Here is a 22663-nt window from a genome sequence, read left to right on the forward strand (position 1 = left end):
AAGTCTACTTGAGGGCTTTGGGGACACACCTGTATACTGAGAACTATCTTTGCTGCTTTCCCAACAGAACGGAGAGCACACTTACTGTTTCTTGAGGCGTGGAGCTGTAGCGAAGTGCTGTTTGTGTGTAGACTCGCGCCTGCCCTGCACTCTAGTGGACGGCCTCTGCAAGCACAGGGACGAGGTCATGACGGCCGGCGGAGGAGGCTGCGGCAGACAGAGGGAGGAGCTCATTGTGGACGGTACTCCTTGGCGGACCCTCACCTCCTGGACGCAGTGAACCGGGAACAGGCCCGCACCTTGACCTCTCAGCGTCCCTTCCAGCAGGCCGCAGTCTGTCGAGCCCAACACTGCAAGCATACCGCATCACAACATCTGTTCATACTTTGTTTGTGAAGAGAACTTAACCTCAGTCTAAAAGTCCAAATAAATCACAGTTTTTCAAGTGACAGCTTGATTCGTACGCAATCTGGCCACTCCTCAGTCTGACTGATGAGAATGATGTTTATCATAAGTTAGATCAGCAGTAGAAGCTGAAAATTCTTTAGAATTCCATACCTGCCAACTTTACAAAACCAAAAATCAGGAGATACAATTTGTCAAAAAGGCTTATTCTACATGTCTTGTGCAATACAGAACTACTATGGTATACATTATAACATTTACTGTCTCAAAACCAGACTTTTGCTATACGAGGCTACAAGGCAAAAATTACACATCTCTATTCACTCACAGGAAGTATATGACTGAGATGATCAGCCTCCCTAAAATAGTATGAATTCGTACTCAGCATGTGTGAATCAGTCACGCACTTGGATGCCATTACTTAGCAAATGCATAGATTAGTATATTGCAGTACGCGCCCGGGCAATTATATGAAGCGCAATGCTATTTTTTATCAAGTAATAAATTAAAATTTGCAAGAATTATCTCCAAATGGCTCCTAAATTCACTAGAAAAGTAGTCGCTATCTTTGAAATTCTGTCACTAAATTACTAAAATAGACTCCAAATGTAGCAACTAATCTCTAGAATCGACTAGACTGATGTGAACGAACACAAACATAGCACACGTGAACGAGATAGATATACACGTCGAGATATACAGATTCAATAAACATTGCACATTCGCCTGTATTTCTCATATTAATTAAATGACAATATTTCATTTGAAAGCGGCCAATGAGCAAAAGGCTTCCGGGCACTGACGTACAATGCAGAAATGGCGGGATCTGAAAACAAATGTTTGAAGTTCACCAAAAAATAAGTTAAAGTCGGGGGAAATAATAGAATAATCGGGAGGTGGGAAATACTGTCGAAAATCGGGAGTCTCCCACCTAAATCGGGAAAGTTGACAAGTATGGAATTCACACATAAGCAGGTGCCATAGGAAGAACAATATAATGAAAGTTGCTGCCAGAACAGGTCCAGTCCGTCTAAAAAAGAATATTTATGAAAGCAAGGTGCATTTAATCACGCAACTTGCATATAACACTGAGATTCCTATAGGAAATTGAAATGAAATATTGGAACAAATGCAGAAATGTAATTTAGCCTGCAGAGATGATTACATGAATTATGTGCAGCATTTATAGTAGAAGACAAGTTTAATGGTCTGTTAAAATTGTTAATTTACTGCAATGGAACATTGATTATTCAAATGTCAGTCATCTAAAACACCAAATATCTTAACCACATGGATTAAACTCTGCTGAATAGAAGGTACCGTAAGGGGCGACTCCAGAGAGGAGACTTGTTTCATTCAGTCTTAGGATTTGAAGACTGTGATGCTGATCCAGGTTTTCAAAGTCCAGGAAATGTCAAGTGATTCAGATAATGAAACAAATGAAGCCACGGGCAATGGTGATGCATGCAGAAGAGTTTGCCGTCTTGGAAACGGCAATGATGTGGTAACAAAAGATTATCTATATAATAAAAATCTTCTGGGCTGTTATGCCGTGGTCCACTCCTCTCGCTTCTCCCAGACGTTTCGACTACTGCTGCGGTAGTCATCTTCTGTGGCGTCGTGTAGATACACTCTCCTGTATCCCGCTGGCGAAACGTCTGGGAGAAGCGAGAGGAGTGGACCACGGCATAACAGCCCAGAAGATTTTTATTATATTGACACCGGCCGTGAAAGCCTTCATACTTTAATAAAAGATTATCTCCTTCTGTTGAAGAGAATTTAAGATCTTGCCGTTAGAATACTGAGGTTTACATTCAAAGAACAAAAACTCGGCTGTTATTTAATAAGATACTCCATCATTTCTATCAAGTACATAAGGTACTGCATTTTTATGGTAACATTATCTTAGAGAAAATGTTAAATTTTATACATTCTGAAACTTCTAGGTTCAGTTATCTGAAATGTAACTAGTTTTGAATAATCAACGTTCCACTGCATATGGGTTGCATGGTTTCCCGATTACAAAAGAAGTATTGTGATGTTTAGTCACAACCAGGCAGGAGGTGATGCTATAGATTGACAAGGGCTCTATAGGGGTTAAATAGGGAAGGGAAGTGGAGGATTAGGAATGGATGGAATTCAGACAAAGTGATAATGCTAGTCAGAGGATTCATTTCTACCTTGTCTGATCACCACATCACACATGAGCATGCGAGTTTAGATTGAAACTCTCAATAAGATTAACGTTCTCATCTCGGTGTACTGGAAAATAACGAAGTGACGAGAAACGCCTTACCTTCGACGATGTCGCCCTGTGTCATGCGGAGATGACCGGCCAGCCCAGAACTGTAGTTCTCGGTGCATACCACCGTCGAGCCGGGCAGGATGACGGAGCCACTGACGGTGGTCGTGTCGCTGTTCGCCGTGCCAACACCGGAGCTGTCGCTGATGATATCGCTTGTATCTCCCAAACTCTTATCTGGATATACAGACAATTTGTACATGTTTAAAAATATACAGACACATGAATATACGATGAAGGACGATTGATATGGTCGTGTGGTAACGAGAGGAGAAGGATGTTCAAATGAAGGCAAGCACATGAACCAGTTATGAGACAAGCGTCTCTGTATAACACTACAATAATACCACCTGGCCAGTCACAACACATTTTAACAGAGAGAGAGTGTGTTGCGGGGGGCGCAACTGCAGTCTCTTTTATTCCCATAATCCTCTCCCTTTGGAGATGGTGACTACTAGATTGTTTACGGTGATCAACTGATAAGGACATCTATGATCAGATCCAGCCTACTTATGCCATCTGCATTATATAAGTTTGTCTGATAACTGAAAATAGAAGAATTAAATTTATCAAAGTAATATTTAAAACTCAAATATGAAATAATACTTATTGTGCGTTTAAGATACTACGGATGATTTCAAGTCAAGTTACTCAGAAAACCGAGGCAGTACTTTTATTACTCCACAGTTACAATTATGTAACCTCAAGTTGTGTATAAGGTGTTTGGGGATTAGGGATGTTTCTTTACTTATTATGATATAATTGATAAATTATGAAGGATTCTATGAAGTCAATCATCATTAATCTGCACTTAGGACTGTCTGTACTTTGAGGAGTTGATGTCAGTGCTTTTATTAGTCCACATTTACAATCTCTAAACTGTAGTTCTGTACAAGTTTTCAGATTTTTCAAGCTTGGTTAGCAGAAAGAATGAGGATTGCAAAGAACTTTGAAATCTATCAAACATTTCCAGTTCAACGTATTGACCACATGTTGACCTAACAACAACTTTTCCCTCCATTTATGCTAAAACAATTGCTAATCAATTGCCATATTTACTACAAATCTTACCAGATGGCAACACTTTTGCAAAAGGCAGAAGTCATGAGAATGCACTCTGATTGGCGAGGTAATATTACTGTAGTGTTACTTTACAAATAAAGAAGTCTTATGTAATCCTCCTTTTCAATACAAAAACTTGAATGAGATAATACTTTTTCTTTTTTGCATTAAAGATACTATGGATGATTTCAGGTTAAGTTACTTAGAAAACCGAGGCAGTACTTGTATTAGTCCGTGTTTACAATTATGTAATGTACGTATTGAAAAGGATGATTATATAAGACTTTTTTTATTTGTAAAGTGATAATCATCAGTACAGAATGAGATCTAGAACATGCAATACTGTACTGTACGCAGGAAGAGAGTTATCACACTTGGATTTGGACACTTTATACGCAGTATTGCACATTTTTGTACCTTTATTGTAGTTTTATGAGTGAGAAGGCTCGGCTGTACTCAAATATCAACAACACTAACATCATGATAACAACAGAGAACGCAGACATTAAGACTAACAGTTGTTAATGGTCAAGAAATAGAGATGCTTGAGGATTACATCTTCCTTGGTTCTAATATTAATCAGGAAGGTGAAGTCAAGCAGTGGCTGGCACATAGAAAAGCAGTAACACTGGTGAAAGAACGAAATACAAACAAGTCATTGCCATTGTTTTCCCTACAGCCATTTGCAGCTGCGATGCGTGGACCCTGAAGGAAGCTGCATTTGAGCTCTGGTGTTCATGACATCTCCTAAGAATAAAGTGGAGAGCCAGAAAATCACGGATCAGGCAAAGTAAAAAATCTCCTTGGAAAGGAGCATAGTGAGCCCAAGGTTGTCTTAATGAGAATTACGTCCCTGGAAAGGGATGTCATAATCAGAATGGTGGGTGGTGCTGATGATCCAGAGGATGATCAAAAGAGAAGTAGTAAAGGACAAGGACACTGCCATCTTGAAATAGATTTCACTTCTCTCCTCAACTTTCTGTTTCTCGGCTTCATTGAGAAAGTGGGCTTCAAAACTCATTGAGGAGGCGGGGGGCATCGTGAAGTGGGAAGAAGAAAATCAGACAAACACAAGAAAAGGGTGTTCCGTCTTTCTGGGTTCCTTTCCTTGTTTTGAGTCTATCCTGTGTTCCTCCAGCTTTCTTGTTATCCTGCGCTACCCACACCACTGAGTCTTGAAGTTCACCAACCCTCGTGATGAAACTGGGAAGCAGCTGAGAAAAGTGCTTGTAGAGGAACCCTATCCATTTGAAGAAAGATTGAGGATTACCCTAGTCCTTCCGTGTTTCCTTCCACACTGACTTGCTGTGGTGTTCCTTTCCATTTTCCCCACCTTTCAATATGTATGTTTACGTAAGGTAAATATGTGGACAGAAGAGTACCAATACAGGTGACTGACTTGTGTCTGACGCTGCTCTCCTACGACATGCCACTCTAACGTCTGACACAGCACTGAAAACATAGCATTATTCTGAGATCAACTAAGAAATAAATAAATAGAGTATCAAATATCTGCATACCAATATTTTAAATTATTCTTAATTTTTTAATTCAAATTTATTGTGAGATGTTACACAATATACAGAAGAAACCACAGGTCAGCCTAAATTATACCCTTGAAAGTCAACTGAAACACACTTTCTTGTACACGGGGTTCATGGTCATTTAAAATTTTCCTGATTCTTTTTGACAAACCACACATTTTCAGTTTATTACTTAGCAACATAAAACTTTGAAGATAGAAAATAGTGCCTGCAAGACAATGGCAATGAAACTTCGGTGGGATGCGCATGCTTGAATTGAAAGGAAGTAGTCATTAGCTAACAGTAAACTGATCTACAAAATAAGCGACTGCTTGCAAGGAGAATTTTCATTTTGAAAATTTCATAACCTAACACAAATTTCACAGTAGTGTTACAATGTTCAAGGAAATAGTGAACATTTCTATACAGTGAAATCCCTGGGCGAAAGTTCAGGACTGGATTTGCCATGTAGAGAGAAGCATGGCTCAGGAAATGCATAATTACAGAGGAATCAGCCTCTCTTTGTTGTACACAGTCGCAGTTACACTTGTTAACACGTGTCTATCACCTGCTGGAACACGCTGCCACCTGAAATGTTTAACATCTGTGTTTGCATTTAGTTCAGAGCACACTAAATGCATGCTGTCATCCAGGCAGACACAATCTGAGCGCATAGATTTGCTGCAAAGCAGATGAATATACCAAATACTTCAAAAACCAGTGGGTTCAAATCAGGCAACCTTGGAGGCCGAGAAATGGGTCCACCTCTGCATATCCAGTGCACATGGTAACATGCACCTGCAGGCACAAAGACTGAAATGAAACCTTTTTTAAAACCTAGCAAAAGTACTTATGGGAATCATTTATAGTTGTTAAAGACCCAGTCAAGTTAACACGTATAAGAAGTGTCTGTGATTTAATTCCACCAATGAAGACTTGCCTTTAATGGAAACCGATAACTTGGCTAGTATGCATTCCAGAAGCCATGTCATCATGAGAAATATCTCTTCTTTCTAGACGAGGAATTTATTCAAGAAGTTTTGTCCAGGAGTTTCGGTACAACTGCATAGTCAGTTTGCCACACTTAAATTATGACAATTAGACAAAGTTTTTTATTAGTATACTGTAGTTTAAATGCAGCAATTAGATGGCTGTTTATGTCAACATTTCACAGAAACTCAAACAGGGCTATCATTAGTGGCAAAATACATTTACTTCTGGATTGGACATAACAGATATTTGACAGTGAACATGTCGAGAGTAAAATTATGCCAGTGTCCAAATAGGCAGGTATATCATATAGCTGGCTTTGCTAAAGAGGAGCAGCAGAACCATAGGGAGGCCTAGAAGTTAATAGTTACACATCTTGTTTAATGACTTCAAGGTAAGGCACAGTAATAACTGCAAACATGGAATTTGCAGACAACGCTGAAAAATCAATCACCTATAATGAAAATGTAAGTAAAATTTATACAAATTTGTCATCATAATATATCATGGCTAACGACAATAATTCAATAATATGTAAACAAGCTGTAAGAGTCTTATTTTCCATTAAAAATCTGATACTATTTTCATTTATTTAATTGAAATGAATGAGAGGTATCCAAGAAGTAAAGTTTGATTGCTTATTTAGTTTTAAGAACAGCATATACTGTAATTTATGTCTACTGTGTTCCAAGTTCCTTCAACGACTGGTATTTTAGTGAATTATTACACTTGCTTCCTGGATACCCACTCTACAAACCAAGAACATGCCGTTCTAAAACCTGAAGGTAAAAACAAGCAACAATAAGCTGCGACCACAGGAAGTTGTCCACGTCACGTGCTATTGTGAGAAGAAAAATACTGATTAATTGCTGCCAACTGCTGAAAACATTTAACAACATACTTAAATACAAAGTTGTTTCAGAAGTAATCTGCCAGAAGCTCAATGTAAAGTGGTTACTCACCAAACATCCATCTTCTTCATACCTACAACTGCGCACTGTCAACAGAAACTGGGACATGCACATGAAGTAGCCTGTTGTCGAGCATTCTCGACTGATATATACTTTTTATGAAACTAACAATCGAACTCTCTGCACTACAGAACTGATGGCCGATTTTCTTGCAGAAGGCCTGTAAGGCTCACTTACTATATCGGACTAGCAAGCAGAACTCCTCAATCACCACCATGAGGCTGAGCAAAACTTGCAAAAGACCAGAGAGCTCGAGTTTCAACCTAAAGCCTCCTGGATAAAAATATTCTATCATTACAGTTTTAAAGGAAAATGTTTTTTCTCTGTTCTTAGATAGGCTATTAAGTCTGTTTCGACCTCAGTTTTCAAGACACCATTTCATCGTTGACCAATGTCCCTTCTTCCAACAGGATGGTATTCAAGGACAAGCTTTGGTATTTTATTATCATCCATCCTTAGAAAGTGGTCTCTCCAAATTGTCCCATTTTGTAAGATTCATTCCTTTACAGATGATAATTATATTAAGACTTATTTCTTAATTTCTGTTTTTTATCTTTGAGGGAATATTCTTTTTCATATGAGAAATAGCATTTCAGATGACTGATTTACTCATACATGTCTCACTTGCGCACGTCGGCATAGCAATGGTTTTTACAATTTGCCTAATTGTTTCACACTTGTACTTATATTGGTGGAATGCCGTCTTCCCCTTGACAACTTAACTCTAATCAGAAGACACAGGAAGAATGAAAGAATTGAATACAGAACAAAGACGTCCTAGGTGAAAAGAGAACACGAGTTCAGACAGCAGCTTTGCACAAGACAGAGTTAGTTGGACCTGGGGTGCAAACACCTCACATACTAATGTAAAATGCGACACCCATCTGAAGGGAGCGACAACTGGCTCCAAAAACTTCACAAAACTTCTGCTGATAGTTTATTAAATTTCAAATTTGGTTTTCTAGATTCAAGGAAAATAAGACAAACATTCTGAAATTCCTCAGAAAGTCTTCTTTAAAGAACATCCTCCAGCAAACAGTTTGGTAATGCATCATGAACAACTGTCTTGTAATTAATGGCAATGCACTTCAAAAATGACAACCAATGTTGCAACAGTTTGATCCACACCAAGGCAGGTTATGAGGGGCTGTAGTAAAGATGTAAGTCGCAGGTAACACTCCAATTAGAGATGGTTCCATGTATGGGACCCGCACCATGATTGCTTGATTTCAGAATTGGAAAAGATCCAAAGGAGAGTATCATGATTTGTTCTGGATGATTTCAAAAAAAAAATAGTAGTGCTATGAAAATATTGCAAACTTTGGGTTGGCAAGACTTGAGAGTAAGGAGATGAACAGCTCAAATAAGCCGAAATTGTCAGTGAAGAGATGGTGTGGAACGGCATTAGTATGATGACAACTGCAGAAATTACTGGTTTATAAGAAGAGGAACTGAGAAGCCATACTGATGAGTTTTAATAATGTTTCTTGGGCCAATATCAAATGTGTTTCGTGCCAATCTCATATGATGTGGAATGACATAGGGACACTATATCTCTACTAGCTTCAATTCCACAATGTTGGATTCTGCAGACTTACAGAGGAAAGACATTGCAACACTCTAAAGTGGAACTCTACAAGATTAAATCGTTGTCGGATTTAACTCATTTCCGAGTAATTAACTTCTTCCAATAAATTCACTTCTGTCTGTGGATGTACTTTCAATGGTTGAACAGCCCAATTCTAGCGTGGAATAAGCATCCAGACAGACTGCACAGAATTGTTGTGCTGCACAGAGTTTTCAAGCTTCTCTCCTAGCATCATTCCACTTCAAACAGATTGACAGCATTGGGGATGCTCCAGCGTCAAAGCATGCATGTCCCATGTTTGTGGATTGAGACCTGTCATCTTCATAGTGTGCTTAAGCTGGTCCTTGTAGTGCTTCAGGGGTCTCCACAAGGTCTGGTGCCAGAACAAAGGTCACCATACAGGATTTGGTGTGGAAATCTGTAATCTCTCATCCGACGGACATGACAAATCCATCTAAGCTGATGACCAATGATGGACGATTTTATGCTCTTGGCATGGCATGCGATTAAATTATACATTTACATGAAAAAGTCATGTGAAACAGACTGCAATGGTGGTGGTGGTGGTGGTGGTGGTGGTGGTGGTGGTGATGATGATGAAATGGTTTCAGCAGCCAAAATGAAAGTCTTCAGACATGATGCCATGCACATCCGTTCTTACTACCAGATCGTGACAGTTGGCATTCTTAGCAATGAAATCAAACTTGAATAATTTAGCTGAAAAACACAGCAGAGATCTTTTACAAACTTACATAAAATGGCATGGTGTATTATAGAGTTGCTCATCTACCAGGATCAAATCTGCAATCCTGTATACGGTAAACATTTGATCATCAAAATATCTTCAAATTTTAATAATGGGAGAGCTATTTCAATATTTAAAGTACAGAAAAAGAGTGAGCCAAAGACTCAGACTGAGCATTTTCACTTCTGGAAGAGGCTGTCTGGATCTGGTGAAAGTCAGCAGCTTCCAAACTCAAATAAACTTACCCAAAACACAACAGCAAGTGATACAGGAACAAAACATTCTGGCAGATTTCCTCTGAACAAACCTCGTAAAAAACACGGTTTGGTGGTGATGGTTGTGTACCTGTGACGTAGCTGGCGGTGTCCGGCTGGGTCGAGCCGCTGCTCGTCTCGCTGAGGCTCGAAGAGGCCGAGCTGAAGGGGGGCAGCGAACGGTTCGAGGGGGAGGGGGAGGGGGGCATCTCCAAGGGAGTCCTGGCCAGCGAAGCCCCCCCACCCGTCCGACGGCGAGGGTTGTACCGGGGGGGTTCCCGGAACGGGACTGCAAACACCAAGGAGAACGTCACAACCCCGGATCGTCTAACACGGCAAGTAGGCAAGGATGGAGAGGAAAGGACGAGTCTTTTCTTCAGTCAACTGATTGCAGTATGTATGAAATTATGATTGCATTGGATTCTGGGTCCTGAGTGTCTGTATATACCATGGGTAAAATAAATACCTTGTTAACCAATTTCACAAATAGACTGTACCCATACCCTCCTTGTTCAACCTCTGTTTGTCTTACCCTCCATAGTTGAGTTGATTATTCTCCTCGCATAACCCCACCACCAAATTTATTCCCAACTCAGCTTTAATCTCCTCTTTCTGGGTACTGTCCTGCCACTGTTCCCACCTGAATCATTCTCACTTCTCTTCTGTCCATTATTTACAACTTATCGAGTCTACCAATCTTTCATACCCATACACTAAAGTCAATCTAAAAAGAACAAAACCAATGTAAGGATACTGTAATTTAGTCTGGGTGCTGACCTCTTTCTTACGGAATAGTCTCAATTTCAACTATGTGCTCTCTGGACCTTGATTCTCACCGAGACTATGTGCAAATAGGATTCATCCTATTTCACAAAAACATACCGAGCCCACAACGTTTTATGTAAGCCAGGGTGGAAGATATACGAAAATGTAACGAGATAGTTGTTAATCTCAGAACTTCTAGGATCTAATCCATGCACTCCGTTTCATTCCTTCATGACATACTACTGCTGTAAAAAGGCAGATTTCAATATTGTTTTCACTGACTAAATTAGTCTTTGTGCCCCTACATGTTATGGTTAAGAGAACATAGTTGTGGAGTTGAGAGAAATATTAGGTAAAACCACGCACCAATAAACTTGGAAGGACAGCTGCTAGTTTTCTAGCTCATTTTCTGATCTTGTTATGTCGCAACACAATTTCCCTATTTATTTAAATTTATGTTGGACATCAATTACTGTACTGGTTGATAACATGTGATAATTACAACGGCATTTCCTCGATAACTGTGTGCAAATATTTTCATTTGGTGCCATTTACACAGTCTCTGCACAAAGTTTGATGTTCTGATTACTCCACTAGATATAGAGGAAAACTCAGAATTCTATTTTACTTAATTCTGTTTGATAATCACCCAGTATTTTACCAGAAACCTTTTACATGCTGTCATCATATGCCTACAGGTCTGAACCCACAATCCTGAGCACCATAGGTCGGTACTCTCCACCTGATCCATACAGTGGAGTTTGTTTGTTGAAGTGCAGAAGTTCAAGTGTTACTTGGTTTCTGATGATGGCTGACACACACTGTTTTACGGCTAGCAGAGTAGATCATACCAGGATGGGAACACATCTATGACAATACCCAGAGATATTACATCAGGAAATGACGATATGAATTGCCTTCAGCCCAACAGCCATCATGGAAAGCCTAGGATGTATCCACATAGAAAACAAATGTTCTCTAATTTGAATGTTTTCACAGGCTTCTCTGCATGAGCTACAGTTCCTTGCATGTGTATACCAGCACTAAGGAAGTATCAGAACACTCTATGGTCATCTAGTAACTAATTGCTGATATGGGACTCAAAGAGAATGCAGGAAAGCTAAGCAGAACCTGATGAAATATTTAGACAAATTGTGAACAATTTATTAAAAACATTATATCACTAAGACAGTGAGTATGCTAGATATCATTTAGTCTATTTATAGCATATTTCAATTTGAGCCATGAGCTAGCACTGTCTATTAGAGTGTATCTCTGTCCTTTCATCGTAACAAACTGCAAGTCAATGTATCTTGTAGCTGCTACATTTTATGCTGGTTATGAGTTTTTGAACAACTTGGACAAAGAATGAACAATGGGGCACAAAGACTTTCAATCTAAGCATGCAGGAATAACATCTACATCTCCCTCACCCCTTTATGTTCAGTCCCTTACTTTACAATATTCTATTTTACAGTCTGTACGTCACAATTCTTCCTTACTTAGCAGTATTTTGCTTCATCCCATCTAATGGGTCATTCTGGGTTTATTGTCAATAAGGTAGTTTTGAATCCCATCAGGTGATCAATTGTTTCTAACCTTACATGGAATAATTGCTAGCCCTCTGTCGCAGAGAGAACTGTCTTCTTGGAGCGTAGTATGGAAGCTAGAGGTTACATTCAGAACTTAGTTCTGTAACAGTTAATCTCTGTCAATCACTACTGATCTGCATTTATGGCAGTCACCCAGGTGGCAGATTCCCTACCTGTTTTTCTAGCCTTTTCTTGAATGATTTTAAAGAAATTGGAAATGTATTGAACATCTCCCTTGGTAAGTTATTCCATTCCCTAACTCCCCCTCCTATAAACGAATATTTGCCCCAATTTGTTCTCTTAAATTCCAACTTCATCTTCATATTGTGATCTTTCCCACTTTTAAACACACCACTCAAACTTATTCGTCTACTAATGTCATTCCACGTCATCTCTCCACTGACAGCTCGCAACATACCACTTATCCACTTCCCCTATGGGAATCAACATCTATATCACATACCACTTAGTCAAGCAGCTTGTCTCCTTTCTCCCAAGTCTTCCCAGCCCAAACTTTGCCACATTTTTGTAACGCTACTCTTTTGTCGGAAATCATACAGAACATATCGAGCTGTTTTTCTTTGGATTTTTCCATTTCTTGAATCAAGTAATCCTAGTGAGGGTCACATCAATGTCAACTTTGTAAAATAACATTAGTTATCAGATTACATGGTCGCACATTTGCATAATGAACACTATTTCCGATCAGAGAGGATAATCTGAGGAAAACACCAGTGTGATGATGCTCTCCTCTCTTGTCCACAGTTTCCTCAAGTTCCCAGACAAAGCAACATTAAGAAAACCAACACGCTACTTGGATTTATCTTCGTTTGTCATACTAAATTCTTTCTTTGTGATCTCTTCATTTATTTTCTTGTTCAGAGATTTGTTAATGATGACATTTATCCCTTCCTTGGTATTTTAGAGTTTCTTTTATTTAATTTCTCACCACTTAATTTCTGTGTTTCCCTAAGCATTTTTATTGTTTGTATGTAACACTGACCACATGACTGGTTCCATTATCTGAGGAATGCCAGAGACTGTGCGCCATCAACTTGCAGATGTCGACAGAATAAGAGACATCAAGGACATCAGTAGACAGACCAGATCATGTTGCATGGCATAAGAGACTGCAACTCTAACCTGACAATAGATTTACCAGAACAGACAAAGTATTATACTTTTTTGTTTTTGGAACACTTTGAGGCTATTCACATCAGATGAGTGTTCAGAAGAAAAGATGTAAGTGAGGAAATCCCAAAGATATCACCTCATTCTGCTGACTTAGTCAATTAAATATTGTAGTGATAAACAATCTTCTGCATGCTTTCTGTGTTCGCTGACAGAAAGTCACTACAAAGTAAAGATGTCATCCTTTGAAGATGAAGTCATTCAAGGCCAAAAACGATTGATCACCTGGTTTTATTCACAAAGTAGTTTTTGTACACGGCCATTGTGGGTTCTATTATTCAAAGGGTAGTTTCTGGGGCCTACGACTGGCTACTTCCTAATACTGTACACAACTCACGAAACATGCAATGTCATGCGTGTCACAAACTACAAGTCAGTTTCCTGATCCAGGGAGAGGTTGGAGGGAAGGAGGATGGCCACCTGCCATCAAACAAGTCCCCAAAAATAACTCAACAAAACTTGTGGGCCGTCATGGCCAGCACAGCTTTCCAGGTTATTAGGACGAGCTGCATTTGTTTCATTTCCCGACATCCCGGCCACGTCAGAGGTCTGTACTTGTTGGTAGCTCTAGAACTGTACGTAGACATAAAAGTACGCATGTGGTTCGTTTACTGTAAGCTCAGTGTCTTCCAGTTTTCAGACAACTTATTCACATTAGAGACCAAGACGCTTGCCTTAACAATTCTAATATGTGTCATTCAATATAGAGAACTGCACAAAGGCAGTGGTATACATAGCGGTTATATGGTTTAACCACCCCTTTAAAATTTGAAATACCAAAACAATAAATATTAATAACTGAATCTCTCTGGTGGTTTCTTACATTCAAAGTTAACAACTGTCACCAGAAAATAATAATAATAATAATAATAATAATAATAATAATAATAATAATAATAATAATACACGACTCATAACCACGAATTCTCGTGAATGTTCAACAAACCAGTACCTATTTTGCAGTGATACTAAGCAATAAAAATTTTTTAATTAATATAATATAATGTAATTATTAATTAATGTACTGGTATTAATAATAACAGTAAAATATTAATAATGCCTTGCTTATTGGACTAGCTGCTAAGTAACTGCTAAGAATACAATACAGACACTGCCTACAAGATTGGTCTACCTTCAAAATAATATCTCTAACACATTCAAGTTTACTGTAAAATGAACCAATTTTGTAATGAAATAAAACCAGCACTTGTCAGTAGTCGACTTACGAGATACAACCAACTGTAAAATACAGTAGTAGAATCAGTAAACTGCATTTGAGTAAGCATTCTTAAAAATGAATTTCCACTTTCACAACACTATGTACAGTGTACCACTGCACCATGATAGGAGGTTTGTTTGCCACGTAAGTCTAGAATTCAAACCCCTTTCCTCCCCCATTGAACCTGACATGAGCAACCCTCCCTTACAGGGTCAATTTTTCAGTCTTGCCTATTATTCTCGAACAGTAAAAGCACATGAAACAAAGGATCAGAAATTACATTTTGCATATATTTTATAATATACAGCTACTATTAGCGAAGATATTTGACATTTCCTGTTTTGGTCCCTTTTATACGGTGTGTAATTGAAGGTAGGTGATAGAAGAGACTATGCAGAGAATTTGTCAGCTGTCTTTAAATTTAAATATTAAGAAGTTAATGTTTTTAGGTTTTTGATGTTTTCAGTAACTCTTCAGGCAAACCACGCCTGCTGTAGCTAGAGAAGGCAGGGGCAACCATGTCTCTGCCTGTTAGCAGGGCTGAGGAGCAGAGGATAGCAGTGTTCGTCTTGTAAAATTCCTACGTAAATAAGTTGTTGTTGTTGCAACCTCACATAAGTACTGGGATATTTAGACCGGTAGTACCGAGTGCCCTGCCTGTGTATTCCTTTCTTGTTCTTATCACTATACGGCTTGATTTGACATGTGTTTGTTCCTTTCGAGTACTATCTTAATAAGATTACAGGGGTAAATAAACAATTTATTTTGATAAGTATTATGGGATTAAATAATTAATTAAGGTTGATTTTTATTGCAAACTATAAACTCTTTTTGAGCGCTCAACAATTCTTCCATATACTTGACAGTTTACACAGTGTAAGCCCGGAAAGTGTTCAATGGCCTCTTTCTTTTTACCTCGTTCAGTAAAATCACCAGTGTTCTGCTCTCTATGCTGTATGTTAATGTTTCATAACTTAAACCTTCCTCTATAAATGCTCAATACCAAACCAAAACCAATCCCCACGGTGCAACAGCCCCGAAGGATCATGGCCTACCAAGCGACCGCTGCTCAGCCCGAAGGCCTGCAGATTATGAGGTGTCGTGTGGTGAGCACGACGGATCCTCTCGGCCGTTATTCTTGGCTTTCTAGACCGGGGCTGCCATCTCACCGACAGATAGCTCCTCAATTGTAATCATGTAGGCTGAGTTGACCTCAAACCAGCCTTCAGATGCAGGTAAAAATCGCTGATCTGGCCGGGAATCGAACCCAGGGCCTCCGGGTAAGAGGCAGGCACGCTACCCCTACACCGCAGTGCCGGCTAAATGCTCAATACAACGGTGAAAACTGCATCTAAACCCGTGCAGTGCTTTTCGAGATTATCCTGTACGAGCACAGACAGACGCATACCGGGGACTTTAATTTTAGAATACGTATAGATATATGGACAACTTAGTAAATATCAAAATATTCTTCTAGAATGATTCTCTAAGCAAATTATACAGCGATGAAACCAGAACAGCGATGTAACCAGAAAATCTGGAACTATTTTGTACGATAATGATCCTTAAAAAATGCCAAGATTTCTGATTTTTAAATATATTTTATCTCTATTCAAAACTTACAACACTCATGTAAAAAGATTGTACATGTTGAATGGTATACTATGTACCAAGCATACAAAGTTCTAATATTTCCTTTTACTTTGAATGGGTACCCAAAAACCTACTGCTACTCTCCAACAACGGACCACATGCCTACATTACACCAACACACATTTTGTTACGTCTAAAAACTAGGAGAATTTATGTTCATCCCCACTGTGCTACCATTTACAGTTCATTCTAGCTACCAATAGCTGCCTCACACAGACCTCTGAAGAAACCAGGGACACTTGGGAAGAAAAACATCGGGGAAATAAAACAAAAAACAACGTGGTAAAGTCTAAGAACTCTGAAAACTGTTCTACATATAACAGAACATAACACAACCTAGAAAAACAAACAAAATATACATAAGAATAATAAAAAACAGTGCATGTGATAACTGATAAAGCAAAAGCAGGAGTGTTAAGCTGCACAGCGGTGAAAGCAAAGGAGCTGTCTGGATCAGGTCGCTCGCTATCTTATCTTTCATTCAGGAAAGTGTCTGCACACACTTGTACTAACTCACCTGCAATGGCTTTCATAAACATAACATTATATCACTGTATATCTACTAAATACTGTAGAGATATGGTGGTGGAGAGAGAAAATGAAGGTTATGTGAACCGAGTGAAAAACAACGGTGGACATGTACACTGTCTGATCTAAAGTATCCAGACAGCTGCTCAAAACTGTCCCACAAGTGTTCCTTGGATATACAGCTCTAGCTCTACTGGGAGAACATCTCCAGGGGTGTGTAGCACTGTGGGTCATTGAGATCTGGAGCGAAGCTAATCCTCGAGGTCGTCATGAGTCTGAGTTGGCCAGTTCATTTCCAGAACCTTACCGTCCACAAATCATTTGTGAACACATCCTGCTTTATGGCAGGGAACACATAGCTGGTCAAAAGGTGCATTTAGCCTTCCGCATTTGATGTGCTCTATACACTGACTGAGCAAATGTCATGGGATAGCGGAGCACTGACGCGCAGGTGTGTTGTCTGCGCACCACACGCCCCCTGCGCCAGCGGCAGTTGTATAGGAGACCTTGTGAGCAGTGGCTGTGCATGTGACAGGTGTAACATGGAACGTCGTCGTGAGCTGACACCGTTTGAACGGGGTATGGTGGTCGGTGCCCGACGGATGGGAAGTGTGATTTCGGAAGTGGTGCGGGAATTCGGCTTCACACGATCAACCATGTCCAGGGTGTATCGTGAATGGTTGAATGCGGGTGACACCGTCCACAACAGACGAACGACCGGCCGTCCAACCACCCTCGATGACCGTGACCGACGACATCTGAGACAGATTGTCAATAGTGACAGACGGGCAACCGTGCAACAAATCACGGCTCAATTCAACACAGGTCATGCTACACACGTCTCCCAGTGGACAATCCATAGAAACATGGGTTCTATGGGGTATGGGAGACTGCGCCACACGCGGGTGCCACTGTTAACCCAACGTCATCGGGCACAACGACGCGCATTTGTCGCCAGTCACCTGGATGGACACTGGAACAATGGCGTAACGTGATATGGTCGGACAAATCACTATTTCAACTGCACCATGCCGATGGGAGGCACCGTGTATGGCGCAGACCACATGAACGAAGGTGTGGTCCAGGGCGCTGGTGTCTCTTATGGTCTGGGGTGCATTTTCCTGGTGTGGTAGTTGTTCTGGAAGAGACTCTGAATGGTACGCAATATGTTGAGCTGCTTGGAGACCATCTCCACCCATTTTTGGCCTTCCAGCGCCCAGACGGTTCTGCGGTGTTTCAAGATAACGCGCCGCCACATTGCTCCCACGTCGCTCCCACATCGCCCGGAAATGGTTCCAGGAACATGCAGCGGAGGTCGAAAGACTGCCATGGCCACCCAGGAGCCCTGATATGAACCCTATCGAGCATATCTGGGATGTCCTGGAACTCAGGCTCCGTGCCATGGATCTTGCACCCACGAACAGACCAGCATTAGCGGCCGCTCTGCAAACGATTTGGTGTCAGCTGCGTCCAGAGGACTACCAGGGACTTGTCAACTCACTTCCACGTTGTCTCACTGCAGTTCGCAGGGCCAGAGGAGGCCCCACACGCTATTAGGTGACTATCCCATGACATCTGCTAAGTCAGTGTAGTATTATGAAAGGACCTAGTCCCTTCCACAAAAATTACTTCCACAGTGATCATGATGGTAACACAGGATGTCATGCAATCTGCCAATACCACCTTCTTCAATATTTGATGGTCTCTGCTGGTCAACGCACAGTGTTTTGACGGAATATTGTCTTCCCGTTTCCATTTCACGACCACGTCCCCACCAGTCGACTTGGGCAACTTGAGAAGGGCGGACTGATTGGTTACCGATGTTCCACGTTCCAAGTCACCTGTTCTTCAGGTATCCCACAGCACTGAACACAAAGCCCTCATGACATCCAGATACTGTCGATCAGATGGTGTACGTGAACAACAGCCTCATGAATGAGACATGAAGAAACAGGCTTGTTTGTCGAACTAACCTAAATGGAAACTATTTCAACACATTAAGAAATAGAGCACCCTGGACAACAACATCAAGACAAAGATAATGGATGAACATTTTAAGCCAATTAAAAACCTTTCCTCAAAACCGAATTCTTAGTCTATCAGTTGCGTTATGCAGTAAAATAAAGAGTCCAAATCCAAACAGCAGAAACTATGACAATCGTGGAACGAAATGTCAAAGTTCTTGCCAGCGATGAAAAAGGTGGTTGAATCAGACCAGAAAGATGACATGTGATATGTCAAAAGCAGACACATTTTCATTCCAAATTCAGTGCATCTGCACAGTACAGAAACTGCTGTGTATGGAGCATTTCAAATTCACCAAATATTCATGGGCTCTAAGAAAAATTATGCTACTCATGGACAACAAACAAATCTATGAAAAGAAACCAAGTCATGTAGGTGAGAGTTATAACGATGAACATAGTGATCTCGTACAGAGCTACACAAATGTTACAAAACCTTCTGTCTTGTAAGCACTTATGCACAGATTCAATAAGAGCATCATTGGCAAGAGGAATTTCCACCAGGATCTGGGGCACAGAAAGGCTGCATACTGAGAAGCATTCAAGAAATTTGACAAAAATAAATATGTTTTGCTCATCTCCAGTGAAGTTATCACAAAATGTCACCTGCTAGAGCACAGGACAAACTGTGTGGCCTCCACTATCACCAGATTTCTGTTTTATTACTTTATTTTCTTATGATATGAGTTAGTTGAGATTCAGCAAGAATATCACTTTAACAGGATGATCTATAACAGTGCATCTCCCAACGAATAGAATAGATGTTTGAAGACTTGCTGTACTGACCTCCTCAAAGTAGTTCCTTATTTTTGGGTACTGTTTGCTGTTGATAAAGTATCTGAGACTCAATGGGTCTAAACCTAAGTTATTTGGGTGCAGCTACGTTTACTGAATTAAGGGTTGAGGACTTGAAACAGACAAGAAAACTAGATGAATGTTGAAGACTGTTGCAAGCAGTACACCAATGAGGTAATTTAAGGTTATAAAAGTAGTGAAAGCAGGTTTATCTATCTATCTATCTATCTATCTATCTATTTATTTATTTATTTATTTATTGTTCAGAGTCAAAATGTCCTGTATAATTCATATATTTATTGTAAGTAGTCTTAATTAGAATTTGCTATGTATCAGAGTTTGACATAAACTATGAGTCACCGGGCGAGTTGGCCGTGCGCGTAGAGGCGCGCGGCTGTGAGCTTGCATCCGGGAGATAGTAGGTTCGAATCCCACTATCGGCAGCCCTGAAAATGGTTTTCCGTGGTTTCCCATTTTCACACCAGGCAAATGCTGGGGCTGTACCTTAATTAAGGCCACGGCCGCTTCCTTCCAACTCCTAGACCTTTCCTATCCCATCGTCGCCATAAGACCTATCTGTGTCGGTGTGACGTAAAGCCCCTAGCAAAAAAAAAAAAAAAAAAACTATGAGTCTAAAATGTAGAAACAAAATTTCAACAATTTCTTCAATAGTAAATAATAAATAATTAAGGATTAATTAATAATATGTTTTCCAAAAATTATACCATAATTCAGTATTTTAAAAGAGTAGTACGACGTCATTTATTTTTGCTCCAACTTGTCTACACAGCATTTCACTGGCCTGCGAATGGAATTAACTGCTTAGTACTAAGTTTTGGTCAATATTACTTTAATTTCATTTGTTTCTACTCTTCTTTTAAACTGAAAACTGAATCTTTCTTGTTGGCATTTTAGAAAATCTATGAGAATTAGTTTCTTGCATCTGAACACTCTTGAATGCGATCAACAAGGTCCGATTTAAAATCTCGACTCCGTGTCTCTAACCAACAGCTGTATACAGCTGATTTCTCTAGTAAACCTGCCATATGTTTTCTCAGTGTCACTTCAAGAAACTGTTTCAGAATGATAAAAGATATAGAACGAGACTAACAGAGGAAAGGGAGCCTAAGCTGGTCGGGCTGTTAACAGTCACCAGGAGGCGGGACGGAGGTTGTGGGACAGAGAGAGAGAGAGAGAGAGAGAGAGAGAGAGAAGAACAAGACATGTTAAACTACAACCATCACCACCAAGACCACAACCCACCACACATACACAACACACACAGACAGACAGACAGTGTAAAGGCACATGCAGACAGCTCTGAGCATTCAAACACAGCCTGTCTCATATTGATTATGTGTTGACAACAGACCATGTTTACCTACCTCACACTTCTTAAAACACTGCCCAATGAAACACATTGAAAATTATGTTTTACTTGGAAACCAAACTTATAATTTTACTAAAATCAAAGTTTTAACTTGAAAGCCTAAGGAGAGTAAAAATTTAAATCTCTACCACGCTACTAAAGCTACTTTCTTCCTTGTTTTCAAAATATTCAAAAATATACTATGAATTTCATATAGCACTATTCTATCATTAAATAATTATAGTTCACAAATATAGATAAAGCCAGGATGTTTCAAAGAAGGACATTAAAGGTGCAGAGAAGAATCAAAACAGGGACAAAGTTATCTCAGTTGAATTTTCCATCCCTCAACAAGTTATCAAAATAGATCACTATCAGCAATCATAAATCATGACCCAAACATTAATGAAAACCATTGGATTATTTCACGCACAGCTTGTTTTTGAGGTGACATGCAACTACTGAATATCTGTAAAAAAAAAATAAAAAAATAATTTTTGAAGGAAAATTATCATTCATACAGACCATTTATGTAAGATTTTAGAAATTCTACAAACAACAGAAAACCTCTTTAGTATTGTTCATTTCAAAACATTTCAAAAATATTCTTGCATATTTAACACTATATGTCAGCACTGTCAGAAGAGCCCCATGATGTACGAGAGGTCTATAGCGAGAACGTTTTGTGAACCCAGCATTAGTGAAGTGCAATGTTTTAAAAATACTTTCCTTATTAATTTGACAGCAATCCTTTCAACAGAATTTGATTGCACTGATCATCTCTGGAGTAACATAACTGAATTTCTGATTTAAGATACTTCAACCAGTCAAGCAATTAACGAAGGCAAAAATTCATCACTGATTTTGTTTTCAGGTCTGTATTAGTGTTTTAAAAATTTGTATCTTGTGCTCGACAGACGGAAAAACTTGAAGGTTATTTTCGTGTTAACACAATATAAAACTCTATTCACAAATAGTCTATAATAATCCTGCAAACAATCCTAAAAGACCTGGATCTGTAGCTGAATGATGGTCATGACCTTAACCATAACAATCCCACCACCACTTAGCAGCCTGTTAGTACACAGCGTTAGAGGAATGCTCAGAGCGTCTGCACGGAAGCAACAAGGCACATCACCACTCACCGACATTCTCGGGCCGGTGGCTCTGGATCACCTCCGCAAGCTCCAGGTTGCCGGCTATCACCGCCACCTGATAGGGCGTCTGGTTGGCGTAGTTGAGCGCGTCCCGCTCGCAGCCCCGGAACAGGAGGAGACGTGCGCACGACTCTTGGCTGTTGACGGCACACACGTGCAGGGGAGTGTTACCGGACGCGTTGCGTGCGTTCATGTCTGCTCCGTAGAAGAGTAGGTGCTCCAGATGCTGCACTAGACCGTTCCGACATGCCTGGGGAATACGGTCCACATTGTAAACATCACTCATTCTAAACAATAACCTGAGAGCATGGCCATTTTAGAATAATATTAACATTTATATTTATAATCCCTCTGTGTTATTCTTGGTCTTTGGCGAATGACTCGGTCTATACCATATGCTGTGACATTTCCATTCCTTTTTTGTGTGCAAAGAAGTACATTTAAAAAAATCTTGAACAAGTTCTGCGACAGTCATACACCCATGGCAGTATTACTGGACCTTTATGTTTGCAAAGAAGTGGAATCAGAGA

General features: G+C 39.9%; 1 protein-coding gene across 8 annotated transcripts in view; it reads right to left on the bottom strand.

Annotated features, from left to right (window-relative positions):
- Positions 1 to 22663, bottom strand: part of Prosap (prosap) — a 496661-nt gene that overhangs the window by 29648 nt on the left and 444350 nt on the right. For 6 of the 8 annotated variants that reach the window (XM_067156562.2, XM_067156556.2, XM_067156561.2 and 3 more), the window contains exons 6-9: positions 22122 to 22383; positions 9932 to 10129; positions 2702 to 2884; positions 86 to 350 (exon numbers count right to left, since the gene is read on the bottom strand). In XM_067156562.2, the coding sequence (XP_067012663.2) occupies positions 86 to 350; positions 2702 to 2884; positions 9932 to 10129; positions 22122 to 22383 (908 nt within the window). The remainder of the gene's footprint in view (positions 1 to 85; positions 351 to 2701; positions 2885 to 9931; positions 10130 to 22121; positions 22384 to 22663) is intronic. The other 2 variants (XM_067156564.2, XM_067156563.2) reach the window with 1 other exon arrangement.

The sequence above is a fragment of the Anabrus simplex genome, chromosome 12, assembly GCF_040414725.1.
Source record: "Anabrus simplex isolate iqAnaSimp1 chromosome 12, ASM4041472v1, whole genome shotgun sequence".
NCBI lineage: Eukaryota > Metazoa > Arthropoda > Insecta > Orthoptera > Tettigoniidae > Anabrus > Anabrus simplex.